The sequence below is a fragment of the Urocitellus parryii genome, chromosome 7 (genome assembly GCF_045843805.1).
Source record: "Urocitellus parryii isolate mUroPar1 chromosome 7, mUroPar1.hap1, whole genome shotgun sequence".
NCBI lineage: Eukaryota > Metazoa > Chordata > Mammalia > Rodentia > Sciuridae > Urocitellus > Urocitellus parryii.
In genome coordinates, this window is record NC_135537.1 from 171,057,374 (window position 1) to 171,082,645 (window position 25,272).

At 49.1% G+C, this 25,272-nt stretch overlaps 1 protein-coding gene across 2 annotated transcripts in view; it reads right to left on the minus strand.

Annotated features, from left to right (window-relative positions):
• Nucleotides 1-17,355: 17,355 nt before the first annotated feature.
• Prkca (protein kinase C alpha) overlaps nucleotides 17,356-25,272 on the minus strand; it is a 395,759-nt gene continuing 387,842 nt past the window's right edge. For both annotated transcript variants that reach the window (XM_026406631.2, XM_026406630.2), the window contains one exon: nucleotides 17,356-23,772. In XM_026406631.2, coding sequence (XP_026262416.1) covers nucleotides 23,608-23,772 — 165 coding nt within the window. In that variant the 3' untranslated portion in view covers nucleotides 17,356-23,607. The remainder of the gene's footprint in view (nucleotides 23,773-25,272) is intronic.

The following is a 25,272-nucleotide window of genomic DNA, read 5'->3' on the forward strand; positions in this document are numbered from 1 at the left end:
GGCAGAGGCACCGGCGGGAGATCGTCCCCTCCCCCGACCCCCAGCAGGGAAGAGCTGGTCTCCGGCTCTTCTGGCTCCTACCTCGTACGAGCAGCCGCGACCCCCGCCCCGGGTGGAAGGTCCCTCGCCGTCTGGGCTGCGGGCCCGAGGTACCGTGCAGGCTGCCCGGGCGCCCGCCCCGTCCGGTCCGCGGGAGCCGCTCCTCGCCTGTGACAGTGGCTGCAGCCGCCGCCGCCGCTTGGCTCGGGACCCGGAGAGGGAGGGACAGGCAGGGGCGGGGCCTGGGCGGGGCCTCCCGTCTGCACACCAGGAGCTGGCAGCCGGCGGTGGGACCCCGCGGACGCTGCCTTTCGCCGGGAGGGGCGAGCCTGGGCTGGAGCCCCCCCCCCGCCCCCCCCCCCCCCCCGACTGCAGGTGAAGAGTTGGGGCTGGGGGCGGGGGTTCGAGGCTGCTTAGGGTTTGGCTGAGAACTGCCTAGAATCAGATCTACCTTTCAATGCCAGCGGCTGCTGCGGGGACTGGAGGACTTTTCCATAACGACAACCACAACTCTAAGGATGATGGCAGTGATAACAGGACGACGTGGCCAGGTAATATTTATTGAGCACTTACTGTGTGCTAGGCACGGGTCGTGCCCTTTGCGTGTCTCAAGTCATGGAACCTCACAACACCCCCACTTTACAGATGACAGAAGGGGGCACAGAGAGCTGAAGTGAGGTGCCCGAGGACACACACCTGGAAAATGGCAGAGCCTGATTGCAGCTCAGGTCTGACTGGCTCCAGGGTCGCAAATCATTTGCCCCTCTAACCTATTAAGTAGAAACATATACAATAAATGATGCCACCTAACATTTTCAGATTTCTTCTTTCTACACCTTCTCTGTCTCCTTTGTTCTCTGGGCCCTGGACAAGCAGTAGGTACTCAATAAATACTTGTCAATCAGCAACTGATTTGAAAGCTACAGCTGGAGCCAGGGTGGCCTGTCCAGCCTGACTGGCTGGTACAACACAAGGATTCAGTTTTCCTGACTTCAGTATTTGCCCATCTTCTTTTCTCTGTAAGGGCAGCCTGCCCGGCCTCCTGGTCCAGCAGCTTGCACACAAACCACCAGCTCCTGCTCCTGCTGCCAGTGGGAAGGGGCAGCCAATAGGGATGGGCTGACAGGGTGCAAGCTCCAGGTCACAGAAGCTTCCCGTGGAAGGTCTGTGAAGCTCCTACAGACCATCGAGTGGCCAAAGATGAGGAGTACATATAGATCTGGGGCAAACGTAGGTTGCTAAGTAATAAGACATCAGTAGTGAACATATTGGCCAAGGAGGGCTCCTGACCTGGGTATCATGGGAGGACATTGCTGCATATAAATGGGGTCATTTGCAACTGGGACAAGTAAAGATTTTTGGAGAGGACATGTCAGGTTTCCATTCACAACATTTTTAGGCCCAGAAAATTCTCAACTTTTTTTTTTCTCTTCCCAACTACCTCAGGAGTGCAGGCAGCAGGCCTGACCCATAGTAGGTGCACCAGTTAATATTTGCTGCATGAATGACTCTGAGTTGGAGAAGTGTTCCCTAGACTGTCAAAGAGAAAACCTCCAACAATAAAAGCCGCGGCTGGAGATGGATCAGAGATATAAAAAAAGGAAAATAGGTTGAGCAGCCAGGAAATGTGCTTTTAGAAAGATCTGCAATTCATACTCCCAGAGAAAACCAGAGGGGCTGGCCTGGGACCATGTCCTTCAGGGTCATCTCTTCTGGGCAGTGGCTATGTCCTTGGATAACTGAAGAGTGGGTTTGTGGAGGGAAAGAGGTGACCAGACTCCCTGGGGATGAGTATGCAGGAAGGGATGGCTTGGGAGGGGATATCCCTTCTCATGAGCTGATGGAGGGTTGATAGAATTCCCACTTGCTTTTTAGAGAGCTCCGTCTTTGACCAGTGTGACCCTGTTCTCTGGATTTTCTTGCAATCCCCGTGGTGAAATGGCCTTTGGAAGACCCATTTTCCCTTTAGGAGGGAACTGGGTTTGCAGAGATGCTCATGGCCTTCTCCCCAGCCTGAGGCAAGTGGGGAGCCAAGACCTGGGGCCTGAGCTTCATGGGTGGGTTAGTCAATGGGTCCTTCCACCTGTCTGTGCCTCTAACTGGCTGTGTGACCTCAGACAAGTTATTTAACCTCTCTGAGCTTTAGTTTACTCTTCTATAATCAGGGTTGGCTTCATAGGTGTATGACTGGGCGGTCACAGAGCCCTGCTCTTGGGAATCCTCTGTACGCTTGGTTTAACAATGTACTTTCACCATCTCGAAATTCTTATTTTTTTTCTTTATCAAAGGCTGCACTTTAATTTTTGCACGGAGCCCATTTGACTATGTACCGACCTCGCTGGGTTATTGTGACACTCCAGTGAGATCCCCTTTGAGGAAAGGCTGATGCGTAGCAGGTGCTCCACGGGAATGACCTCCCCTCCTTGGATCTGGCCATGAAGGATAAATAGAAGTTCAGCAGGGAGGGGTTTCAGCCAGAGGGAGCATGTATGAAATCAAGGAGGTGAAAGGGCTGGGGCAGAGTTTTGGTCGGCTCTCATCACTGTGACAAAATACCCAACAGGAACAACGGAGAGGAGGAAAGTTTATTTGGGGTTTCAGAGGTCTCAGTCCTCAGATGGCTGATTGCATTCTCGTGGCTCACGGTGGGGCAGCACATCATGGGGGGAAGGACCACGTCCCTCGTGGCAGCAAGGAAGGAGGGGGGAGGGGCTGCAGGGACGATGCACCCTTCCAGGGCACACCCCAGTGACCTGCCTCCGCCAGCCACATGCCACCTGCCCACAGCCACTACCCAGTCAGTCCATTCAGACGAGGATGAACCAATGAGGTTGTCCCAACTCTCATAACATAATCATTTCACCTCTGAATCTTCCTGCATTAACAGGCACTTTCGGGGGGCACCTCATATCCAACCCTTAACAGGTGGCAAGAGGAGGAGGTAAGACTGAAGACATGGATCCTGAGGGCCCAAGTATGGAAGCCCTTCTGACTCTGACGGAGTGAGGACCTCAGGGCCAGAGGCCTGTGAGCGGCATCTGGGAAGGAAAGGTGAGGGGAAGGTGAGTGGGCTGCAGTGCCAACATCCTTGCCCCCACGGGTTCAGCTGCCGCCTGCTTCAGATAATGAGACAGGCAGTGGCTGGCGTGGGTGGGAGCCCTGCTCGCAGGCTGCCAAGCCGGCGGTAGGAGCCGTTTGTTGTAGACATAATGGGAAACTGCTGTAGGTGTCACAGCCAGCAGCTGTGCTTGGGGACCTGGGGACTCCGGGCCTGATGAATAATGGAGCAGCCCTTCCTCCCTGGGTCTCTTTTTCTCTCTTCTCAATAATTCATGCATTCCCCATTAGTTGAGGAGTTTCATAAAATCCCAGCTTTCTCTGAATCCAGGGCCCATCTGAGCAATCTGACGGCTTCACACATGAGCACTTGGTTGGAAATATGCTCACAGGCACATCTGGCTGGGTAGGCCGGACCTGGTGTCTGGGTCCAGAAAAATGCTGCGCTGTGTCAGGGAGGAGGACAGGTCCTCCAGCCCTGCCTGGCTCCTTGCAGGTGGAGGGGGTGGCACGTGTCACTTCCAGGTGGAGGCTTTGCCACTCTCTTCTACCTGCTTTGGGGATGCAGAGGCAGGTGAGAGGATGCCTTCTGTAGCTCTGAATTCCCCTGTGATAATGAGGAAGGAGTGAAACTTCCTGACATCACATAGACACATGTCACAGCAGGAAGAAGAATGTCTGTTGTTTGAGGCCATTGCAACTCAGAAGGCTGTTTGTCACCTCCACGATGGTTCTAACTCCGTGATGGATCTAACCCCTTCCTCCTCCCCTTTCTTATGCCTTCGAGCACACACTGAATCCTTGACCTACAAGCCAACGGGCTGCACACTCAGTGGTACAATAGATGGGCCGGGGAAGAGCTCCAGACCCCAGGGGTCATCAGCGATGACGTGGAACAGTCAGTACCAGACGGACAAAGGCGTGCCACGCAGTACTGGGGATGGAGGGGTCGGGCTTCTCTGCAGATCCAGGTCAAGATTGCAACGGGTGTGACTTGAAGGCCTGTAGGTAGGAATCTGTGTGTTTGGGGGGCCTGGGGCATTGGGAGGAGGGAGAGGGTTCAGTGAAGACAGGGAGTGAAGGCAGACAGACTGGGCAGGGTGGAGCCAGAGGAGGCAGGCTCCTCGTAGAGTCCTCCCTGTGGAGGGTTGATTCGGAGCCATGCCATTAATGCCTATTACAACGGATGTCAATCACATGCGAGGCACTTGCCGTGTGTGTGTGTTTGGTTCTCATGACACTGTGAACTAGGACATTCCGACCTTTTTATTTCCAGATGAAGAAATGTGGCCGTTTAAAGAGCAATTTACCCTAGGAGTGACCAGATATAGCATTCAAAGGAGAACGACAAGGTCAGGCTCCATCTGCCTGGATGTCACCCATGCCAAGAGTTGAACAACAGCCAGAATCTTCAGGCCACTGTCGGGTCCCAGGTCCCTGGGGCTGTCTCAGCAGAGGGCCTAGACCTGCCCAGAGACACACAGTCCAGTGACTGGGAAGGTGGGGAAGGTGGGTGACAGGCCAGGAGGTTCAAGGGATATTTCAAGAAACAAGGGACTGATCACCATTCTTCCTCTGGAGGGGGGCTTGTCGCCACACAGCACTTCCTGCCCAGGGGGTACCCAGAAGGTGGGCTGGGGTTTTGCCTGTGCTTGGCCTCCAGGTGAGATGCTTGCTCACCAGCTCTTCCTGCCCATGGACTTGACCTTGATGGGAGGGGCAGTGGGTGATGATGCAGGGACACTGGCTCTACCTCACCTTCCCCATTCACACGGACCTGGCCACACCCCTCCTTTCTCTGTCACCTCTTTCTGTTCATCCTGAAGTTTCCCTGCCAGCACCCACCACCTCTCCCCAGTCCACTGAGTGCCTCCTCTAGGCTCTGAGTGTGGCAGGCCAAGAACAATTCCTTTCTTCAACAGGAAGTGCCGCCCCTTGTTCTCTGGGCAGCAAAGTGGGAAGCCTGGGATGTCCGCACAGCCGCCTGCTCCCCTGCCAGGTGGCCAAGTTGTGGCTCATGTCCCCAGAGGCTGTTCTCTAGGCTGTCCTCCCTGCTCTGCTGTGGCCAGCTGTTCATCTTCTGCTTACAGACTTTGTCCCCTTGGTAACTAGATCATTGCTTCTAAAATGGTTCCAAGGTCAGGGAAGCCTGGCAACGAAGACCCCTCTATTTTGACTGCTGAGAAAGTGGCAGGAGATGGCACTGGATCATGGCTCTGGCTGCAGCAGCACACATCAGGGACAGGGAAGGCCTGAAGGTGAGCCAGTGAGATGCCCCTGTCCAGGTCAGCACTGGACAGCTCCTGGCAGGGCAGGCTGCCAGGTGGCTGGGGGAGATCTCTGCAAAAGGTGCTTAGAGTGTATAAACCCCTCACTTTTCCTTATTCTCTGCTCAATCCTATAAAATATCTCTGGTGACTTGTGCCCTTGAGCCTCGGGGAGACACCTGTCACAAATGATAAGGTAAGTTATGCCGGCGTCAGCATGGATGCATTAAGCTGAGGGGTTAAACAGGCCAGATGCTGTGTGCACAGGTCCTTAGAGAACTCCTGGCGGTTTGGCACTGAGAACAGTGACTACAGTGGTCACGGGCTCAGCAGGCTGGTGGCCGGCTGCAAGGGAAGGGAGGCAGCTCAGCCCAGCTTGGAGGGGGTCTGCACAGGGCGGGCTTCTGTGGCAAGAGGGGAGCGAGGGCCCTCGAAACACAGCCAGGAGCCCCATGGGAATGGGGATGGGAGAGGGGGAGAAAGGGAGGCCAGAAATGGGAGCATTTCCAAGTACTTCAGAATAAAGAAAGCGGGAACAGGCTCATGCTACCTCCCCAATTACCTGGCTCCTGGGATGACAGAAAATAGCATCTTAAATAGCCATTTCCTAGCTTTGAAGCTCAGGCAAAAGGTTTTTGAATATGAGAGAAAAAGATAGAGTCGATAGACAGGTGGCATGGGGAAGGAAGCTGTTGAGGAGCCAGCAGGACTCGGGTACAGATGTGCACCCCAAGCTATGACAGCAACTTCCAGCCCTGGTCTGTTTAAGGGGACCTACCAGCTCTCCTCCCAAGCTGGGTCAAGCCTCTGCCCCCTCCATTGTACATGAGCGACTTCAGCATCAAGGGATTTATGTATTCTTGGGGGTCCTGGTTTTAGAGGTTCAGTCCATGATCAGCTAACTCCAGAGCTCTGGGCTGGAGGTGAGGCTGAAGATCATGATGGCGGGAAGCAGCTCAGAACTTGGTAACCAGGGGGTGCAGAGGGCTCTGCTCACCAAGGACAAAATATAATGCCACACCCTATCTGCCTACAGTTACTGCCCAGTTAATCCATGTGGTTGGATTAATCCACCGATTAATCCACTGATTGGGTCACATTTCATAATCTAATCATTTAATTCCTGATCATTCTTGCATTGTCTCACACATGTGTGAACTTTTGGAGGACACCTCATACCCAAACCATAATAAATACCAAAGTCTGTGGTGTAGGGAGTCTAAGGGGGTAGTTACTCACAGTGAGAATGGGGTGGGGAAGGGGTAGAGATGACCTCTGAAATGCCAGCCATATTGCTTTGCCACCATCCCTGGCTGACCTTCCGAGAAAGCCAATGTCTGCAGGATTCATCTGAGTTTGCTTCCAGGAAGTGGGAATCCCATGGGTCATGGCAAACAGGCTGCCTTGAGTTATCTGGAACCCTTTAGCTTCTTGATTCAGGAAAACAAATCCTTCAGCCTCACCTGGAGGGACCCCGGGTTCTGCTTCTGCACCAGGAGGGAAGATCCCCATTCTCCTCATTACTGCTATCTACTGGCAAACACCTAAAGTTTCCCTGCAGAGGTTCTGTCTCCTGGTAGAGAGTTGAGTGCAGACTCTGTCCCTGCCCCTTTCAGAACGATGAGAGTCGTAGGTGGCTTGAGGTTAAAGGACCTTGGAGGCCCAGGAGCTAAGACCTCTAACTCCCTCCTGTACTGAGACAGGTACAAGCTGCCCATGGGAAGGAAGCAACAGTCCCCTTCCTTGGTGAGTCAGATGAACCCTAGTGCCTCAGTCTCACCTGGGTTTCTCCACCTCAGAGCTGACATCTTGCTGAGAGTGGGCTGCTCTGCACTGCAGGAGGCTCAACAGCATCTCAAGTCTGACCCCCCAGAGGCCAGGAGGACTCCCTCCCCCATTGTAACAGCCAGCACCATTTTCAGTCATCACTAAATGTCCCTTGGGGGGCAAAATCAGTCCTGGATTGAAACCACTGGGCTAAATGTTAAACAGATTTTTTTTTTCCTGCTATACATCCATTGACCTCAGAGCAGAAGGGGGCAGGCTGTGGCCTTAATGGTGTGGGAAAGGCCCCCGGAGCTGAATCCTCAGGAATTTCTCACAAGTACAGGAAGTCCCTGCTTTTCTTCCACAGACAACCTGGTGTCCTCTGTTTTCACATGAGGACAGGGCCTTGCCCCTCTTATCATGGCTATGTGCTACCAGTCCTGGTGATACAGCTCAGACACCACCATGTTCATGGGGTGGTCATCTCCCTCCAGACCACGGTGTCTGTCCTCATAGAGAAGATTCTGGATCTCCAAAGTGGCTCCTGGGAAAATGCATGGCGGACCTCAGTTCATCCTGAACCCTGTGATGCAGGTTGGCCACTTTTGATGATTCAGAGGAGCAAAATAAAGATCTGAGATCCAAGGCACTTTGTGCACAGTCACACAGGAAGTTTGAGTCTGAACCGGGATTCGTTCGTTCATTCATTCATTCATTCGCGTATTCAACATGCTTGGGATGAGGTGACCCGACACAGGCTCCCCACTGTAGGAGAAACACTTTTTTTTTTCTAACCAATGGACTGTATCCCAGATTGGCTGTCCAGAGTTATACATGCCATGTTGGATGGGAGACTCAGATGTCCTTCCGTGGGGGCTCCAGCTCCTGGCTGTCACCGCAGAGGTTTCAAAAACAGTGTTGGGAAGGAAGGAACATGTCTCCTCTCCTCCCTGGGGTCCTCCATGGTCCCACTCTGCTCACTCCTGTTAGCACCTCCTGCCCTGTCCTGTGACATGCTGTCACGAGACCCTGAGGTTAGCAAAACTGTTAGCTGACCAGATGGGCTTCAATCCATCATGTCTCTGGAGCCCAAAGTCCTTCAGGAAATGGTGAGGGGGGAGATTTTATTCCCCAGGGGACATCTTGCAATGTTTGAAGGCATTTTAGGAGGGGAGAGAGGCCAGGATGCTATAAAACACCCTACAATGCGCAGAGGAATCGTCCCCACCCACAAAGAGCAATGCCACTCAAAATGTCAAGGTTGACCTTTTATACTAAGACTGAGAAACAGCGAAATAGATAACATAATCAGAATCATATGCTCAGAGTAAGGAAGGGGCATCTCCCAAAAGGTGAGGTGGGAGGGCTGAGGTTGTGGCTCTGCGGAAGAGCGCTCGCCTAGCATGTGCGAAGCCCTGGGTTCGATCCTCAGCACCGCATAAAAATAAATATTCTAAAAAATTAAAAAATAAAAATAAATGTTAAAAAAAAAAAAAAAACGTGAGGTGGGGCTAGGGCAGATTGTTGGGGAGGCCACAGCTGCTCTGGATGGGTTGGTTCAGATCTGCGACCCTGGCAGAAGGAACAGCTCTTTACTTTCTTGTGGGCCCTGGTTTGGACAATTAGTTATACAGACAGCCTTTCATTTGGCACAAACAGCAGCTACTCCCTAGGAGGACAAAAGCCCCTGGACCAGAGGACAGCATTTTTCTCCTTTCAAATCATGGCAAAACCTGGACAGAAACTTTCCAGACACAGAAATCACACGGGGCTTTTGGAACCAGAAGATCCACCCGACTCACAAAATGATGATATTGCATTTTTCAGTCTCATAAAATTTCCCAGCAACTCCTCTCTGGCCTATGATCTTTTCTCCATAGTTAGTTTACTGGTTTTTGTTCTGTTCTGTTTTTTTTTGGCTATAAACTGTTCTTACAGCAGCCGGGGGTTTTGGTCCCTGATCTGTGGGTAATAACTTCTGGAGAAACCACACGGAATGACGCTCTCTCATACCAAGGGAGCTCTTGGGTGGAGGTCGACCTGTTCTCCCCCAGACCTGCCCCAGCCCCAGCCCAGGCAATTCCCACAGGCAGGCCCCTGGATGGGCCTTCTCAAGGCCAGTAACGGGTCATAGGAGTTCCGCACCTACTGCCTCACAGGCTTTTGCCACTTGTCACACCTGAGATGCTGCTGAGCCTCCTGCAGTGCAGGGCAGCCCACCCTCAGCAAGATGTCAGCTCTGAGGTCAAGAAACCCAGATGAGACCCAGGCACTAGGGTTCATCTGACTCACCAAGGAAGGGGACTGTTGCTTCCTTCCCATGGGGCAGATGGGAGGTCTCAGGACAGGAGGGAGTTAGAGGTCTTAGCTCCTGGGCCTCCAAGGTCCTTGAACCTCAAGCCATCTAGGATTATCATTGTTTGGAAAGGGGCAGGGACGGAGTCTGCACTCATCTCTCGACCAGAAGACAGAACCGCCCTGCCCCACAGACTCTTGCCTCAATCAACCATTGGCAAGGAGAATGGAATTCCCATGGCTACTGACACCATAGCAGGTAGCCGTGGACATTAAGGACATTCTAGTGATTGAAGTGGACACTCCAGTTAAAGCCTATGGCTATCCCAACCCTTTGGGGGAGAGGACCTCCTTTTCTCATCTCCTGTATGATGGGGGTGGGCTGAGGTGGCCATGTTTGGGGAGAAATAGCCTGCCCCCCTCAGCCTCAGAAGTCTGGATGAGGGGCAGGAACCTGACCCAGCTGTCCATCCGGGGGCCTGCCGGTGCTCGATGACATGGTGGGACCCCAAAGCCTGCCAGGCTGTCAGATTCCCTCTCTCAGGAAGAAGTGCAAAGGGTGACCCACTGACCAGTGGATGTGGGCACTAAGAGGATGAGCAGGGGCTCAGGAGGGGCCAGAGAAGGTGTGGTTGGGGGAAGGTTTGAGAAAATGGGCAGAGGACTCACTGGGCAGGCGGAAGCCCGAGTGCTTCCCTTCATACACGGTTCTCGAAATGACAAAGTTGTGCAGAACAGGTCAGGTGTTGCCCCAGGCTGCGGTGGGTGGTCGGCTGACTAGCAAGGGCCAGCACAAGTGAGTTTCTTTCTGGATTGGAAAATTCCACCCCCTGGTGTTTATGTGTACCTACAACAGAATTTCCTAATCACAGAGGAGCACAGGGAGGGGGTGTGAAGGCTGGTGAAGTCCAGGGAGGTCTGCAGGTTGGTTAATAGCATTGTTCCATGGCAATGCCCTGGCTCTGCTAATATTCTCTGGTTACGTAAGCCTTCATTGATTGAAGAGTACACGGGAACAAACTGCGCAGTTATTTTTATTTTTATTTATTTTTTTGCTGATTCTTCTGGGTCTTTCGTTATTTCCAAATAAAAAGTTTTAGAAAGAGAGAGTGGCTGAGAAGCTGAGATGAATAACTGCAAAAATCCAACTTCCAGAACCGAGTCTGATCCAGAGGTTTGCAGTGCCAGCCCCGGGCTGGGTTTATTGCAACCCAAAGGGCCCAAGCAGAGCACACGCCTGGTACCTAAGCATTCGTGTGCAACTTTGGTTATTTCCTTTGAAAAAGAAAAAAAAAAAATCCCCCAAAGCAGAATTGCTGTATGTAAGCACATTTTAAAGACTGTTACACAGTGCCAAGTTGCCTTCCAAAATTATTGCACCAATTTATATTCCCACCCACAGGGTATGAGAGGGTTGGCTCTCCTAACTCTTGCCAAAATTGGGTTTTAATCTTTAAAGAAAGCTTTTAACCTTTGCCAGGTTGACAGATAAAACATGGTGTCTCATTGTTCTTTTCCTCCAGGAAATCTAAGTTCCTTTCTTGGACTGAGTTGGACTACATCTTTGGCTACGTCCCAGGACACTGCATCCAAATTCTCCCTGGGTCACCTTCATGGAATTGCATTTCAGTATTATGTCCCTTAATCGAAGCTGATCACTAAAGAAAGGCAATGCAAAATTTGCTACTGCGTTGTTGTTGTTTTTTTTAAAAAGCCCCTAATGCTGAGGACATTGTTTCTTATATTGCCAGTGTCTCTTTGATGTAATAAAATCAGACCTGAGAGAGTTCCTTTGAAATTTTGTGTTAGGAAAATGAGCTTCCTCAATTCCAGGAATGAGAACCATAGAACTGATAGTCAGGGTTCCTATGTGTCTGGCTGCTAAGAAATCTAAAGCCATTTTTGAGGATTCATGTCAGCAATTTTATTGACTCTTATGAAAAATATGTTTTTAGTGTCTTTGGTCTTGATATTCTCTTTCCATTTAATTATTTAATTATTTGTCTGAAGTGTTTTCCTTGCAAACCATTTCAAATCCTACAGGAAGAGGCAAAAACATTCTTGATGGTGGGTTCTGCTAATAATTGCATCCCTATCATGTAACCCTGTCCTGGTACACTTAGTAGTGCTCACATAAATGTTCGTTGAATGAACAAATGAATGAATGAAGACACTTGCCAGCAAATCAGCCAAGAACAGCACAAAGACGTTGAAAAGAAACCATAGTTACTAACTGGTCTAAGGGCAAGAAAATGTTACCACAGAAAAACAAAAGATTTCAGGAAGCAAACCAGGAAATAAATACCAACAAATTCTAAAAATGCTCGGCTGTCTTTCTGTGAATCCAATTGGGGAAATGAAACAAAATGCATTCAAAATTTTATGAGTAAATGTGTCCATCACTGACTCCAAAACAATGGAAATGCTGGGGAAAAAAACCTAGAAGCAATTAATAAGGGAAGTTGTAAGAATATGGTGGCAATCTGTATAATGAATAGTAGACATTTAGGATATTCAGTACAAAGAGTTCTTCATGACTTGAAAAATGTATGAAATATCATATATACATGAAAAAAGAATGATACAGAATTGTACATTTTTTTTTTTAGTACTTGGGACTGCACCCAGGGGTGCTCACTGCTGAGCCACATCCCCAACCACTTTTTTAAAAACATTTTTTGTTGTTGTTGTTGTAGATGGACACAATATCTTTTGTTTTATTTATTTATTTTTTTATGTGGTGCTGAGGATGGAACCCAGTGCCTTACACATGCAAGGCAAGCACTCTATCACTGAGCTACCACCTCAGCCCATCCCCAACTCTTTTAAAGAAAAATTTATTTTGAAACAAATTCTGACTAAAGTCCCCGAGGCTGGCCTCGAAGTCCTGTCTTGACCTACCAAGTCACCAGATTTACAAGCACGTGCCACTGTGCCCAGCCAGAAGTGAACATTCTTTATGTTCTCCCTTAATATAAGGTAATGTGCCTATGTCCAAAATGGAATATTATGCAGCCTTTCAACATGATTGTGCATTTTGTAGTGGAGCCTTTCCTTGTTGAGGTCTACTGGATTAACCAATATTCTTTCTTTTTGGTTAAACATTAAATAATTCACATGACATTTTATTGCCTTCAAATTCCTATTTTCTCACATTTCCATCCAATTTTTCTCTCACTGTCCCCATTTATTCCCCCCAACTTTTAATACCTACTGTACTAATACAAATGCTCTTCAACTAACAGTGGGGTCACCTCTCCAAAATCCATTAAAAAGTGGAAATAGGGCTGGGATTGTGGCTCAGTGATAGAGCGCTCCCCTAGCTCGTGGGAGGCCCTGGGTTCGATCCTCAGCACCACCGAGAAACAAATAAAGCAGTTGTGTCCAACTACAACTAAAAAATAAATATTTAAAATGAAAAGTGGAAATAGAAGCTGAAAGAGTATCAAACACACTGACCTCCCGACCATCCTCTGTAGTGCGCTGTGGGGGCCTCCTCTCATGCTGCGGACCTGAGGCTGGCTGGGAGCTGCGGCTCACTGCTGCCGCCCAGCGTCACGCGGGGGTACTGTTACCGCCCATCTAGCGCTAGCCTGGGAGGAGGTCCAAACTGGAGGTAGGGTCTATTTCGAATGAGGGTCACTTTTGCAGCCTCGGGGACCATCTGACTGTGCTTTGTGGTTAATTAATTGAAGCCCACGCCGCACATGCTGGTGAGATATGATTACCGAGGACAGAGCTGTGCCGGTGAACACAACATCGGATGTTTAAGAAAGAGAATGAAGATGAGTTTTTTAAAAATGGCTCCATGGTGAGGAAGGCAAGGATGAAAGCCTTGGAGGCACTGAGAATATCTAGAAGGACTCTGCACTCAGGGTCCCTCTGGATCTTGCTTCTCTTCAAATAAATCAAATTGGAAACCTCAAGTCCAACCTTAGGAGTATAGTTTCTGCAAGAATAAGACCCCCCACCCCCACCCCAAGGGCCTGGTGCTTTTCCAAATGGCATGTTCTTACAGGCTTGGCAGACGCTAACCTATGTGTGCACCGGTAACCGGGATCTCTGCTCTGGGTGATCAGTCCTAGTGGGTTGATAAGAGGGGCTCCGCGGACAGTCACGAAAACACTGATTCAATGAAGGGAAGAAGCCAGCAAATTAAGGAAGACAGTAGTGATCTCGGGGTGATGGGATTTGCTTCTCCTTATTTCTGTGAGCTACAAGAATCAAAAATGATTTTTGTGGACTTTGTAAAAAGTGAGAGCCTTCCTGTAGTATTCTGCCCCAACCAAGCCGCGCTCTCCTCCCTGGGCGGCCCATGGCCAAGGCCACAGATATTCCACTCCGACAAGTCCCCACCCACTAGCCATGCTCCCCTCCATGGTTCCTGCTTCTTGGGGAAGGCGTGTGGATTCCAGGGCTGTCCTGCCATGGAGGGGGAGCCCAGCGGCCAGCCATGCACTGTCCCCTCCTCCCTGGGTTCTGGGGTGGCGAGTCTCCAGTGGGGGTGGCTGCCAGGTACCTGCTGGGTTCTGAGAACTGTATGCTATTTTTCTCTCTCCTCCCACACCCAGGGATTGAAAAAAAAGTCAGAAGGAGGGTGAAGGTGGGAGAGAGGCTTCCAGAAACAGTTTCAGAGGACATCTAGACTCATGGCATTGATTCCACCAAGAGAAGCAAACTCCCTCGAGGTACCGGTGTGGCCTTTGAAGAATGCTACCAAGGGAGAGAAGGTCCCAGGAGGGCCCTGGTTGTGTACCCTCTTCCCATTGCTGTGTCTGTGATCTGCTGAGCAGGCTCAGGTCAGAAAGATCAGAGAGACCTGGTGCCCAGCCTTGCTGTGCCGATTAGGAATTACGTGTTCAGAAGCTGTTTCATTTTCTTGGACCTTGGTTTCCCCATTTGTAAGATGGGAATAATGATTTCTATCCCATGGAAGGTTCCATGAGGATTAAATGACATGATCCTATTTGTACACAGGTGCAGGGTGAGCGTCAGCTCTTCCCCAGCTTGTTGGCTGCTGGCCTCCTCTTTCCAGCCTCTCCCCCATCAGACTGCAGCCTCCCTGTCTCCCCTTCAGGAAGTGTCTGTAGGGCTCACATCTCTGTGCCTACAGTTGTCGGCTCACCTGGGGGTTGCAATTTAACTTCTCTGGACTTTTTCCTTCTGTAAGATGAACAAGGTAAATATGTTGAACCTGGGGTGGCGGTCACTATGGTCTTTAGATAAATGCATGTGAAGTGACTGGAGCGTGCCTAGCCCACCTCTGGAAACCACCAGTGTGTGTGTGCACACAGCTGCACACTTGAGTTTGTGATGTGTTTTTCTCCCCTCATTTTCACCTGCATCTGTTGGGTCCTGGAGCCCACGGCCAGCCCCTTTCATATCTCTGGATATTCTGTTTTCTCCTCTCAGGCCTAGAACAGGCCTGTCTGCAGTGTAGATATTGAATTAGCAAAAAAAAAAAAAAAAAAAAAGATCTTGAGGGGACATTCATTTCTGCTTTCTTGGAGCCGAAAGCCTTCCTCGCTCACTCCCTGTGGGCAAGACCCTGCTCCCTGCCATGCACACTCCGGGGGAGGGACAGAGAGGGCCTTTGTCTACGTGCCTTAACATTTTAGATAACCAGAGCTCACAGGAGGCCAGGGGAAAAGGCTCAGGGTGTTAAACAATCACATGAGGGACACGGCCTCCAGATTCTGGGCTGGAGGATAGAGAGGGAGAACTTGGGTTTGGGCTTAAGCTCACAGTAAGTTTTTGAAAGACGATCTTTGAGCAGGTCTGCGTGTACTCAGATTGTGAACACCTCCAGGACAGGGACCGGGGCCAGAGCACGGTTTCTGCTACATCTTGCTGGGTCACAGCGTTCTTGATCCACTCATTCATTCACGCATCCAGCAAACGCTCTTTGGAGCTCCTATGCTGCGCCAGCTCTGTTCCAGGCACTGGGATCCAGCAGTGCAGGGGAGGGGCAGGCTGCCTCCTCTGATAGGGCTCATATTCTGGTGCCAAGGGGACACAGACATGCACAGCCTCCTACCTGTGCACCCCGTGTGCCAAGAGCCGGGGTGGGCGGGCAGGTGGAGCCTGGTGGGCCTGTCTGTGATGGGAAATCAGAGGGCTTTAAACAGGGCAGGGACCTGCTCAAACGACATCCCGCTGGCTGCCAGGCAGGGCAGGCGTGGAGATCAAGTGTGGCCTCAGGGAGGCCGAGCAGGGGAGGTGGAGTGGAGGCTAAGAACCTGGAGTGTGGTTCAGAACAGGGCTTTCCACGGCAGCACCACCAAGGAGGCGAGGTGACAGTTTGTTGCAGGGACTGTGCCGCCCATGGCAGGCTGTTCATCGGTCTCCCTCCCTGACCTCTTCCCACTGGACACTGGTAACACATCTCCCTTGCTTTGTCGACCAGACTGTGCCAAATGTGCCACGGGGGGCGGGCAGAATGGCCCCAGTTGAGACCCTTGACTTAAAGAGGAACCCCACAGCACCTGCCGGTGCACCTGGTGTCCATGGGCAGGGGTGGGCATGGGAAGGAGAGCACTCCTGAGCCTTTGCTCTGGGTGGCTCCATATACCCGAAGGACACGGTTTGCCACCTGGTGCTCAGGTTGTCCCCTGGGCCTGTGTGAGGCTGGGCAGACCAGCCTTATTTGACCCTGTCTGTGCCTCTGGACCCCAGCTCCTCAGGGTCCACACAGTGGCCTGACTCAGGTCCTCCCGGCCAGCAGCTGCTCTGGGTAGCATGATCTGCTGTGCTCCACACTGCACCGCAGAAAACATGAAATAAAAGAGCTCAATTCCTACTGTGGCCACCCTCCTGGGTCATGTGAAGAACGGCCACAGTCTACACAGACATGTCACATCCACCAGTCCAGAGTGAAGTTCAAGGCCAGCACAGGAGTCAGGCAACACTGCTCCAAGGGCCTTCAAAGCACCCTTTGCTTTTCCTCAAAATATCCTGCCACCCCGTGCCCTTGCATTGGCAGCTGGAAGACCCCCGACTTCAGGTCAAGTGTGGCTATAGCATCTCAGAGATGGACACAGACCTAGTAGCTACTAACACCAGGGGACGGCTCCATGGGCTGGGAACAGGGTTTGAGCAGCAGGAGCCCAGGGCAGGCAAGACTGGATGCGGAGTGAGCTGGGAGGGGCCATCCTGGGATGAGCACTGCGGGACAAGGGGGCTGTGGGCGGTGCCGTGAAGCCCTGAGTGGGAGGTAAACAGGCCTGAGAGGGAGGAGTGAAGGGCGAGCTAAGACATCTTGCTGATCCTCAGCTTTTAGAAACTGAGTTGTTTTTTTTTTTAAACTCCTCTGAGGGTATACCCTCATGAGTGTTAAGTTCCCCAATATGGGGCATTTCAGAATGTTCCACATTTGCAAATTTACCCCAATTTTCACCCATGAATCCATACTGGAATGAGGGCCTCTGGCACTCAAAGTGGGGACACAGTCCTGAGTGGTCCTTCGGACGTGTTAGACATGGGTATTTCTGGAGAAGAAGTCCAGAATTCTTTTGGAGTCTTCCCTTCCCATAGAAGGGGACCATCTGTCCTTGGAGGGTGTCCTTCTCAGTGGCTGAGTGTCCCCTGCAGTTTGGAGGTGCAGGGATGTAGGCTCCATGGAGGCAGGGGCCAGACGGGTATCCCCAGGGCCTGGCCCCAATCCTGGCCCCGAGCAGGTGTGTGAGGAAAGGTTGATGTGGGAATGGATGAAGGATCTGCCACTACTTTATCCCAGTCACTGGGCTTTGGTTCACAGCATGCAGCATTTCAAAGGAGAAAAGGGTGACTTGAAGTGGCACGTCACCCCTGAAACAGATGGCCAGGTGAAAGTGCTCTGCAGGTGGTGTCCAGTTGGATGCTATCCGACAAACACTTGAAACACCATGGCAGGGCCGCAGAGGGACGCTAATGAGACCAGGCACCCTAGGGAGTGATCATTACCTTTATTCATACACACTTGCTTCCAAACTACAATTAATGTATCTAACAAAGCATGTCATGCAAACAAAGATTAGAGGTTATACGAGTCGAGGAGAGCAATGCAATAATTTATACATCCACTTCACCTGCGGTAGAACCAAACGCTAGTCGACAGCCGAACGGCCTCTGTATTCTGTCAGAAGGTGCTTAACGCAGAAGGAAAACCCTCAACCTCCATTTCTTCCTCCCTACAAATTTGGGGTCTCAGACGATGTTTTTTTCAATTAATGATTTAAACAGGGCATGGCCTTCACACACGCACACACGCACACCAATCATGTAGGAAAAGCAATTTCAAATGTTTCTGATCATCTATAAAAGATTCTGAAAGACTCTAATAGTAAGAATATGAGGTTATTTTTTTTTTAGAAAACCTTTAGCCTCAAAATAGTAACTGCCTTCATGTACAGTTTTGATTAGTCCAATAAAACCCCTCAAGAAGAGAATCACATTCTTCCAGAAAGAAAATCAATAAGAAGCTACAATCACAGGCATTGATATTCCTAAAGTTAAGCAAAGACATGGTTGTTTAATCAGAAAATGCAAAGCCACCTTTTGTCTCATTTTAGAAAAAGAGATTCTTATAAAGTGGACTGGATACCTATTTTGTGAAAAGTGGGGTTCTGCCTATTCACAGATGCAATAAATGTGAAAATAGGCCAGTGGGCACATTTGCTGCTGCCTCTTATTCCTTGTGATATAAAAGTTTTTCTGAATTGCCCAATGGGCAAACCTTTGCAGGGAATCTCTGAGTTTTCACCAAACACAAGAGACCAGGGACCAGAGGGGACTGGGAATAGAGCTGAGAAAGTGTCCCCCTGCTCCTGCTAAAATGTAGTCACTGAGCCTCAAAGAGCAAGCAAAGGGGTCCCAGAGACCCCAGGAATGATATCCCAGGGCTGCATCTGGATGCGGTCAATAAGACATCTTTCCTACAGTTCAAAAATATCTAAACCCAGTATCGATTAAGAACAGCCTCAGCCTGCCAACAAGTTCCACCTGAACTTGCAGACTTCATACCCACCAGCATGGGAAAATCCTACAGTGGGAATGCAGGTCAGGGGTGCTCTATCTGACCTGGGTTGAGTCTTCCTACAGACTCCAACTTGAATTTTTTTTTGAAATTGTTAGTAGCTTTATTTTAAAAACTCATTTTAAAAGAAGAGTTGAGTTATTAAAATTCATTATAAAAAAGTACAAAGAGCCCAGTATATTCAGTTATCCCTGTTGGAATTAACAAATTCATTTCTTCCTTCAGGTTAAAAAAAGTCTTTGGAAATTGTGGGCTTTAGTGTAGGGTCATTGTAAGGCTGTTGATGACTGTGAGCAACTTCCAGTTCTTAAATGACACCTGATCACACCAATGGCAGGCATAAGGGACAGAGTCCAGCACAATTCCGTCCCTCCCCAATAACTCTGACATCATAGAATCAAGAGGTTTGGAGTTGGCTCCGTTTCCAGATGACTGACTCATTCACGTACAATTCAGGGAACCTTTTCCAATTTCCTATATTTTTCCTACAGCAGAAATACACAGCATCCCCTAGATTTTCTGTATTGGCCCCAAGGGGACACGATGGGAATGGGGACTGTCCTGTGTATTTCATAAACTCTGGCCCAAGTGGCTTGAGGAAAATGATTTAAAAAAGAAAAATCTTTCTGACTCTCCTTGTCGGATTTGTGCATAGCCACTAATGACCAGGGTGCCCTTCTCCTCCCTCATCACTGCCATGGCTGTCACCAACTCTCCTGGTCATCGTCCTTCCTGGCCCCTGGCTCACCATCCATTTCAGGAGCATGGCTGGCGTGCCCAGGGGCAGCAGTGCCCTGCTCTTGGAGGTGATGAAGGAGCTGAGACGGTGTGATGTGCACATACCAGGGAAAGACAACTTCACGAGGGCAAAGTGAGAAAATGACTGTCAGATGGTGTTGCCTTCCTGAGGTTTCAAAAACACAAGACTCTCAGTTCCCCCCACTTTAGCACTGAGAAAACACCTCCCCTCCAAAAAAAATAGGAAGCCTCCTGTTTCCCCTGCTAAGTGGAAGCAGGTGGCAACTGTGCTGTCAGCTGCCTCAGCTGCCATGAGGCTCAGTAGGAAGCCACAGAGGGAGAAGGAGGGAATCTGCTGGCTGCCAGGGTTGGCGTGGCCCAAGGTCGAGCGGAAAGGGGCCTCTTGTGGCTGGTGAGGATGTCCTGGGCATTCAGGAGCTGTTTTCTGAGAAGGAACGAAATGGGTCCCTGGCAAAGAACACACTCTCAGAGAGCAGCAGATAGACTCCCATCTGAACCGACGCCTCTGCAGCAGCTCCTCTGCTCTAACAGCACACCTCCTCCCCGAGGCCCTCAAACCCTGCTCTCTCCCAACCCCTGGCCGACTCCGGCCTCCAGCAACCCCTCTGTTCTCTCCAGGCCACGTCAGTGGGTGACTTTCTCAGGGTCAGCACCCTCACTCTGGCAAGTCACCGTACTTGGCTAAGAACTCTAGCTCTGAGGTGACTGACCATCCTTGGCCAGGTTGTGTCAGTCTCTGTCTACGATAATCTTTCAACCAACCATCTCAGGCCAGGCTTCCAGAGAGCTCTCCACCACCTGCTTTTCTACCACAAATCCTCATAGAAAAGCCTAATGCATCCCATGAAGCCAAGGCAGACGGTGAGTCTGCATAGCTCAAACGAGGCCACAGGGACCAAGAAGGAGGCAGTGGGGTGGGGTACAATCGTTTGGGTTTCTGGGTTTCCCATCTACCTTTTGAATTAGTTCCTGCCTGGAGGTGGGCCTCCCATTGACCTCCGAGGGCTGCACCTGGCAGCATAGTCCAGCTCCTTCCACTAAAACCAAGCACTGGGTAAGTTCTGACATGGTGCCAAAAGCAGGGCAGCCAGCCCACTGGCCTGCAGCTGCAGGAAAGTTCTGCCACTGAGCAGCGGCCACCTTCCAAGGGAAGAGAAAGCAAAGCGATCTGAATGGCCTTTTGGGGTCTCAGCATGACGATCCTGCAGAGACATCATTTGTGCTAGATTCTTCTCTATAGGCCAGCAAGTGCTCAGGGGCAGGTTCTTCCTAGAGTCCCCAACAGTTATTAGTAGCTATCCACATGAGTTAGTCTTTCAGCAATCACTGTCCTGGACTGCTCAGATCTTGAAAGCATTGGCCTTTATCTAGGTTCAGCACACACAAAACAGGCCACACCATGAATTCTGCTTCAGCCCTAATTTTTACCATTTTCTGCCCCCAGGTCCAGTCTGCTGTCCCTTAGGCAACATGCTGGACCATGCTTAGGGTTCTCTCTTTGAAAATGGTCACACATTCCTTAAGGACAGAGGCCACCAAGAGTTTGAATATGTTTCCTAGAGAAGTAGGAATTGCTAGAATCACATGAGGGAGAGCCCTAGCTTTCTGCTTTCTTACAATAAGCAGGCAGATTGGCACACTGGGTTGATGGTCTATGACCGCAGTGCTCCTTTCCATGTCTTGTGTGGGGACCAACCCTGTTCCTGTTCCACCTGGGGCAGGGGAGACCAGCCCTTTTGTCTCCTAGGCCCCCCCACAACTTTTGGTACTGGGTATTGGACCCATGGGTGCTCTACCACTGAGCTACATCCCCAGCTCTTTTTGAGATGGGGTCTTGCTAAGTTTCTTAGGTTGACCTCAAAATTGTGATCCTTCTGCCTCAGTCTTCTAAGTCACCGGGATTACACTGTACCTGTCTTCTCCTAGGCTTTCTATGAACCAGTTCCTTTTCCATTTGACCAAGTGTGGTACCTTGATGAGGACATGTCCCAAAATATGCCCTGACGAGCAGGACTTCAGGGATCAGTGAGCTAGGACCCTTCTGAGTTTTGAAGTCTGGAATTAATAAAAGATGGCAAAAGAAACTGCTATTTTATGGTCTAGCCCACTCCCTACTTCATCTCTCCCTCTAATCAGGGTTTCTAACAGAGCTCAGGCCTCTCACCTCAAAGACCCTCAGGGGTTATATGTTGTGTGAACATCCAGAGAGTAAAAATGAGGGAGCTCAGCTGAGAAATGCTTCAGAGAGGAAATACAGCAGTTTCCTATAAGGACCAATACCTACTTCCATTTGACTGGCTGGCTTTCCTGAGGACCTTGCATGAGGAGAGTGTCATGCCAGAGAGGTGCACAAGATCTGAATGGCCAATTCTAGCAACAGCTGGAAGAAAATGTGCAGCCTATGAAAAGTGTCTGGTGGTAGCTTCAGGGGATGGCTGTGCTCAGCGGCTGACACCTGGTTTGTCTCATGAAGTTTTATATGTGCTGAAGCAAACAGTGGGGCAGCAAATGAGGGGAGCAGCTTTGCTGTGGCCAGATATGCAGCAAGAAGGGGGCCTCCTCTCCCTCCAGCCCAGAGTCTCCAACAATCACAGGCTGAGAGGAAGAACCACACACACACACGTATACACACACACACACACACACACACACACACAGAGTCAGTCCAGGTACTGTGACAATGCCATAATGCCACATGTACACAAACATACTAGACATCCTGGATTCAAACATTTTGTGCTATCCCCAAGAGGAAGAGTGGTGGGAGTACCTGAACAGAAGATGACATTAGGAAGCTAAGACAGAGTCTCATCTCAAAAATAATCCCACAAACGAAACTTGGTTTGCAGGTAGAATCAAATATACATATATATATATATATATAAATATATACACATACATAGTAAAAGCCTAATTAAACATGTAAAGTTAGCCATTCATTTTTGAAATTAGATCTATATTAAAAAATTAATATATCTGATACAGTGCCAATGTGCAGGGGTGGGAGGGGAGAGGAAGCACAGCATCAAAGAATTCAGCTAAAACTTAATCATAAAATTAGCAGATTAGAAACATGACCCTTCGCAAATATAGCACAATTGTGTCTTATAAAATTATTATAATACTTTTTATAGTTGATAAGATTATATCAATAATATAATTCACTTGTTATTAAGGTTTATTATAAACATGCAAATCCATTGCATGATGCATTTGCAAAACATACTAAAAACCTTCTAGCAAGAAAACATCTTTGAGCTGATAAGCATCCAGGCATCCTGATTCTATAGCTCCAGGTGTGTCGTTCAATAGGAAATGGGAACCCAAACCATATTGGTTTTCATCTCTAAGTGAATGTCTAGGGCTAGAGAAGGCAGGAAAACCAACAAGTAGGGATTGATTCTAGAATCAAGACTTGATTAAGTTACTATACATCGTACTTTCTTAAATGACACAGCAGCCTATTAAATAAATAAGTACAAAAGGGCATAACCTTCAGCTTCTTAGGAAGGGTGACAACATAGGTAGCAAAATATTGGTGGAGGGGGTTGGCTAACAACACTCATGAGTAGTGGCATGGTTATTGATGGCACCCTGGATTGAAGAACAATCTCCCAGAGATTAAAATGAGCATACATACACACTGGTTTATCCTTGATCTGACATGATTTCACATGCTTGTTTAGCAAAGTCCTTAGATGATTTGGCCTCTTAAGAAGAATGCAAGTATCAAGACAGTTATCAACCAACTGGGTAATGGATGATAGATTCACCCAACACTCATCTGAAGTTGTCTTTCTTTTTTAAACAGCTGGACCATAATTGGGTCATGATGTTTGGGAACAATGATAAGGTTCATCCTGGCCTCTCAGATTCTAGGGACTGTTTCCATCAAGGCAGAGAATAAAAGTGGTGGGTATCTTGAAGCTTCTACCGCCCCCGATCCCTCTTTGTTCACCCTCTGGGCTCCCTATCCTTTCATTCCAAAGACATCGTAGGAAAAGATGCTTTCAACACATTGGGCTGGGTAGTTCACTTGAATATCTCTGGTTGAGGGATCCTGATGGTGAAAATCCACAGATGGAGGGTATGGAGAACATATCAAGTCGTACCAAAAAAAAGGGGCAAGAGTCTGTTTGCTTTCTAGGAAGGGTTAACCTACACCCTGATGTGACATCTACATAATTAAACTGGATACTGTACATTATGTCATCTTTTACTAAGATAATTTTCTTGGTTGTAGAGAGACCCTGAAAAGTTGACCCCATGTGGACTAATGACCCTACAATTTTCAGGCCTCTGTGTGGAATAAGACACAAGGCCATGGCCTTAAAATTTTAGGGTTGAGAATTGTTCCCCATTGCTGGGAGGGCTGAGGGCTGGGGAGGCATTTGCTGTCATTGGTGAGTTTCATACCGCACTTTGCAAGATTGGGTGCACAAACTGGGGATTGATGTATGAGAACCCTTCAAAATCAGACTGGTCTATGTTCGCGATGACCAGCTGATCTGGCGGTGTTAAGACGGGTTGCCCTCTTGTGAAGAACTTGTCAAAGTTTTCTGCTCCTTTGCCACACTGTGGAGAAAATAAAGAAAAATAAAAGGTTAGGGGAAAAAAAACACAGGGGGCAGTTCTCTGAAAGCACTCTGTAGAGAGGAGCGTGGCCCAGGGAAATTGGGACTGTTAGGTAGGAAGAATCTCAGAGAACCTGCAGGCCTACTGTAACAGAAGCCAGGCACAGCAAACAACTTACTCAACTGTAAATCCCTGCATACCCCCAGGATGAATAACATAGGTAGAAATGCACTTTTGGCAAAAGTAGCAATATGGGGATAGCATCTCTTTTTTCATTTCCACCCCTCTGAGCAAGCAGAGCTATGAGCATGAACCTTGTGCACACAGGGCCCCAGTTATGGCTCCATGTTAAAAAGCCAGGATATTGGCTGGGACTGCAGACAGTTACTCCTGAACTGAGAGGGTTAGCTCACTGTACCACATCTGGTTCTTTGTAATAATATTTGTAATAAAACAAAAGTTGTATATCTTTGCTTTCTAACCGGGATGTTATAGAAACTCTAGTCCCTAATCTTCAAGTAGGATGGAGTAGGTGTGGAAGCAATGGTGGGAGATGGACTTCTGAGGCTGGCTGTAATTCTATGCATCTGGATAGAGCTGGTCAATTGACAGGTAGGTCTATGCAGAACTCTTTGTAGGTTGTCTTGGGCTGGGGGATTTGCACTGGTGCCCAGGGGGATGTTGGGGAGGCTATCTGAATACTGTTCTCCTTCAGGGTCCACCAGGGTACTCTGTAAATGGAGGCTATAGGCAGAGGTGCTCCATGATGATCTCTGGGAAATACAGTGCATAGCTGTGTCTAAAGGCTTTGCTTGGGGGTCTGACTCAAGTTTGGAGGAAGGGGTGTCCCCTCACTTTTCCAGCCATGAAGAAGAGTTGTGTCAAAGTCTTTGGGACCCCATAAAAACTCTGAAACAAATCTGGGAGTTCCACTGGTGTTACTCACAATGATTTTTAACATGTTGCTAATTATTGCCTTCAACCTGTTGGTTGTACCACAGGGGCAACATGATTTGATTCTGAGTTAACATGAATTTTAATCTCATCAGAAACTTTTGGATCTTTTGACAGAAGATGGCCTATGTAAACTGTCAATTGGGCTCCACCCAATTTCCTCATTTGTAAAGTGGGGAGAATAATTGCACCTCTCTCCCCAGGCTGCTCTGAGGCTCAATGTGTAGTTTCAAACAGAATTGAGCATGTAGTCAGAGTTCAATACATATTGCTATTTTTTTATTTAAAAACAATAAGACCAGATTAGTTTCATGGCTGTACTTTCCCACCTCTTCTTTTCCCTTTCTTCTCTATCTTCTAGAAGTTTTTTCTTGAGAATCAAGTTTTATTATACCTTTCCCACCCTCTTTTCTCAAATAAAACTTGCTCCTAAGTACCTGTTGAGGTAGAAAGCATGGCCTAAATTTAAAGTAAATCCTAAATAACTGCATTCCTTTTTGGGATTATTCATCTCAAGAGGATACCCAGGAAGACTTCACACCTAGT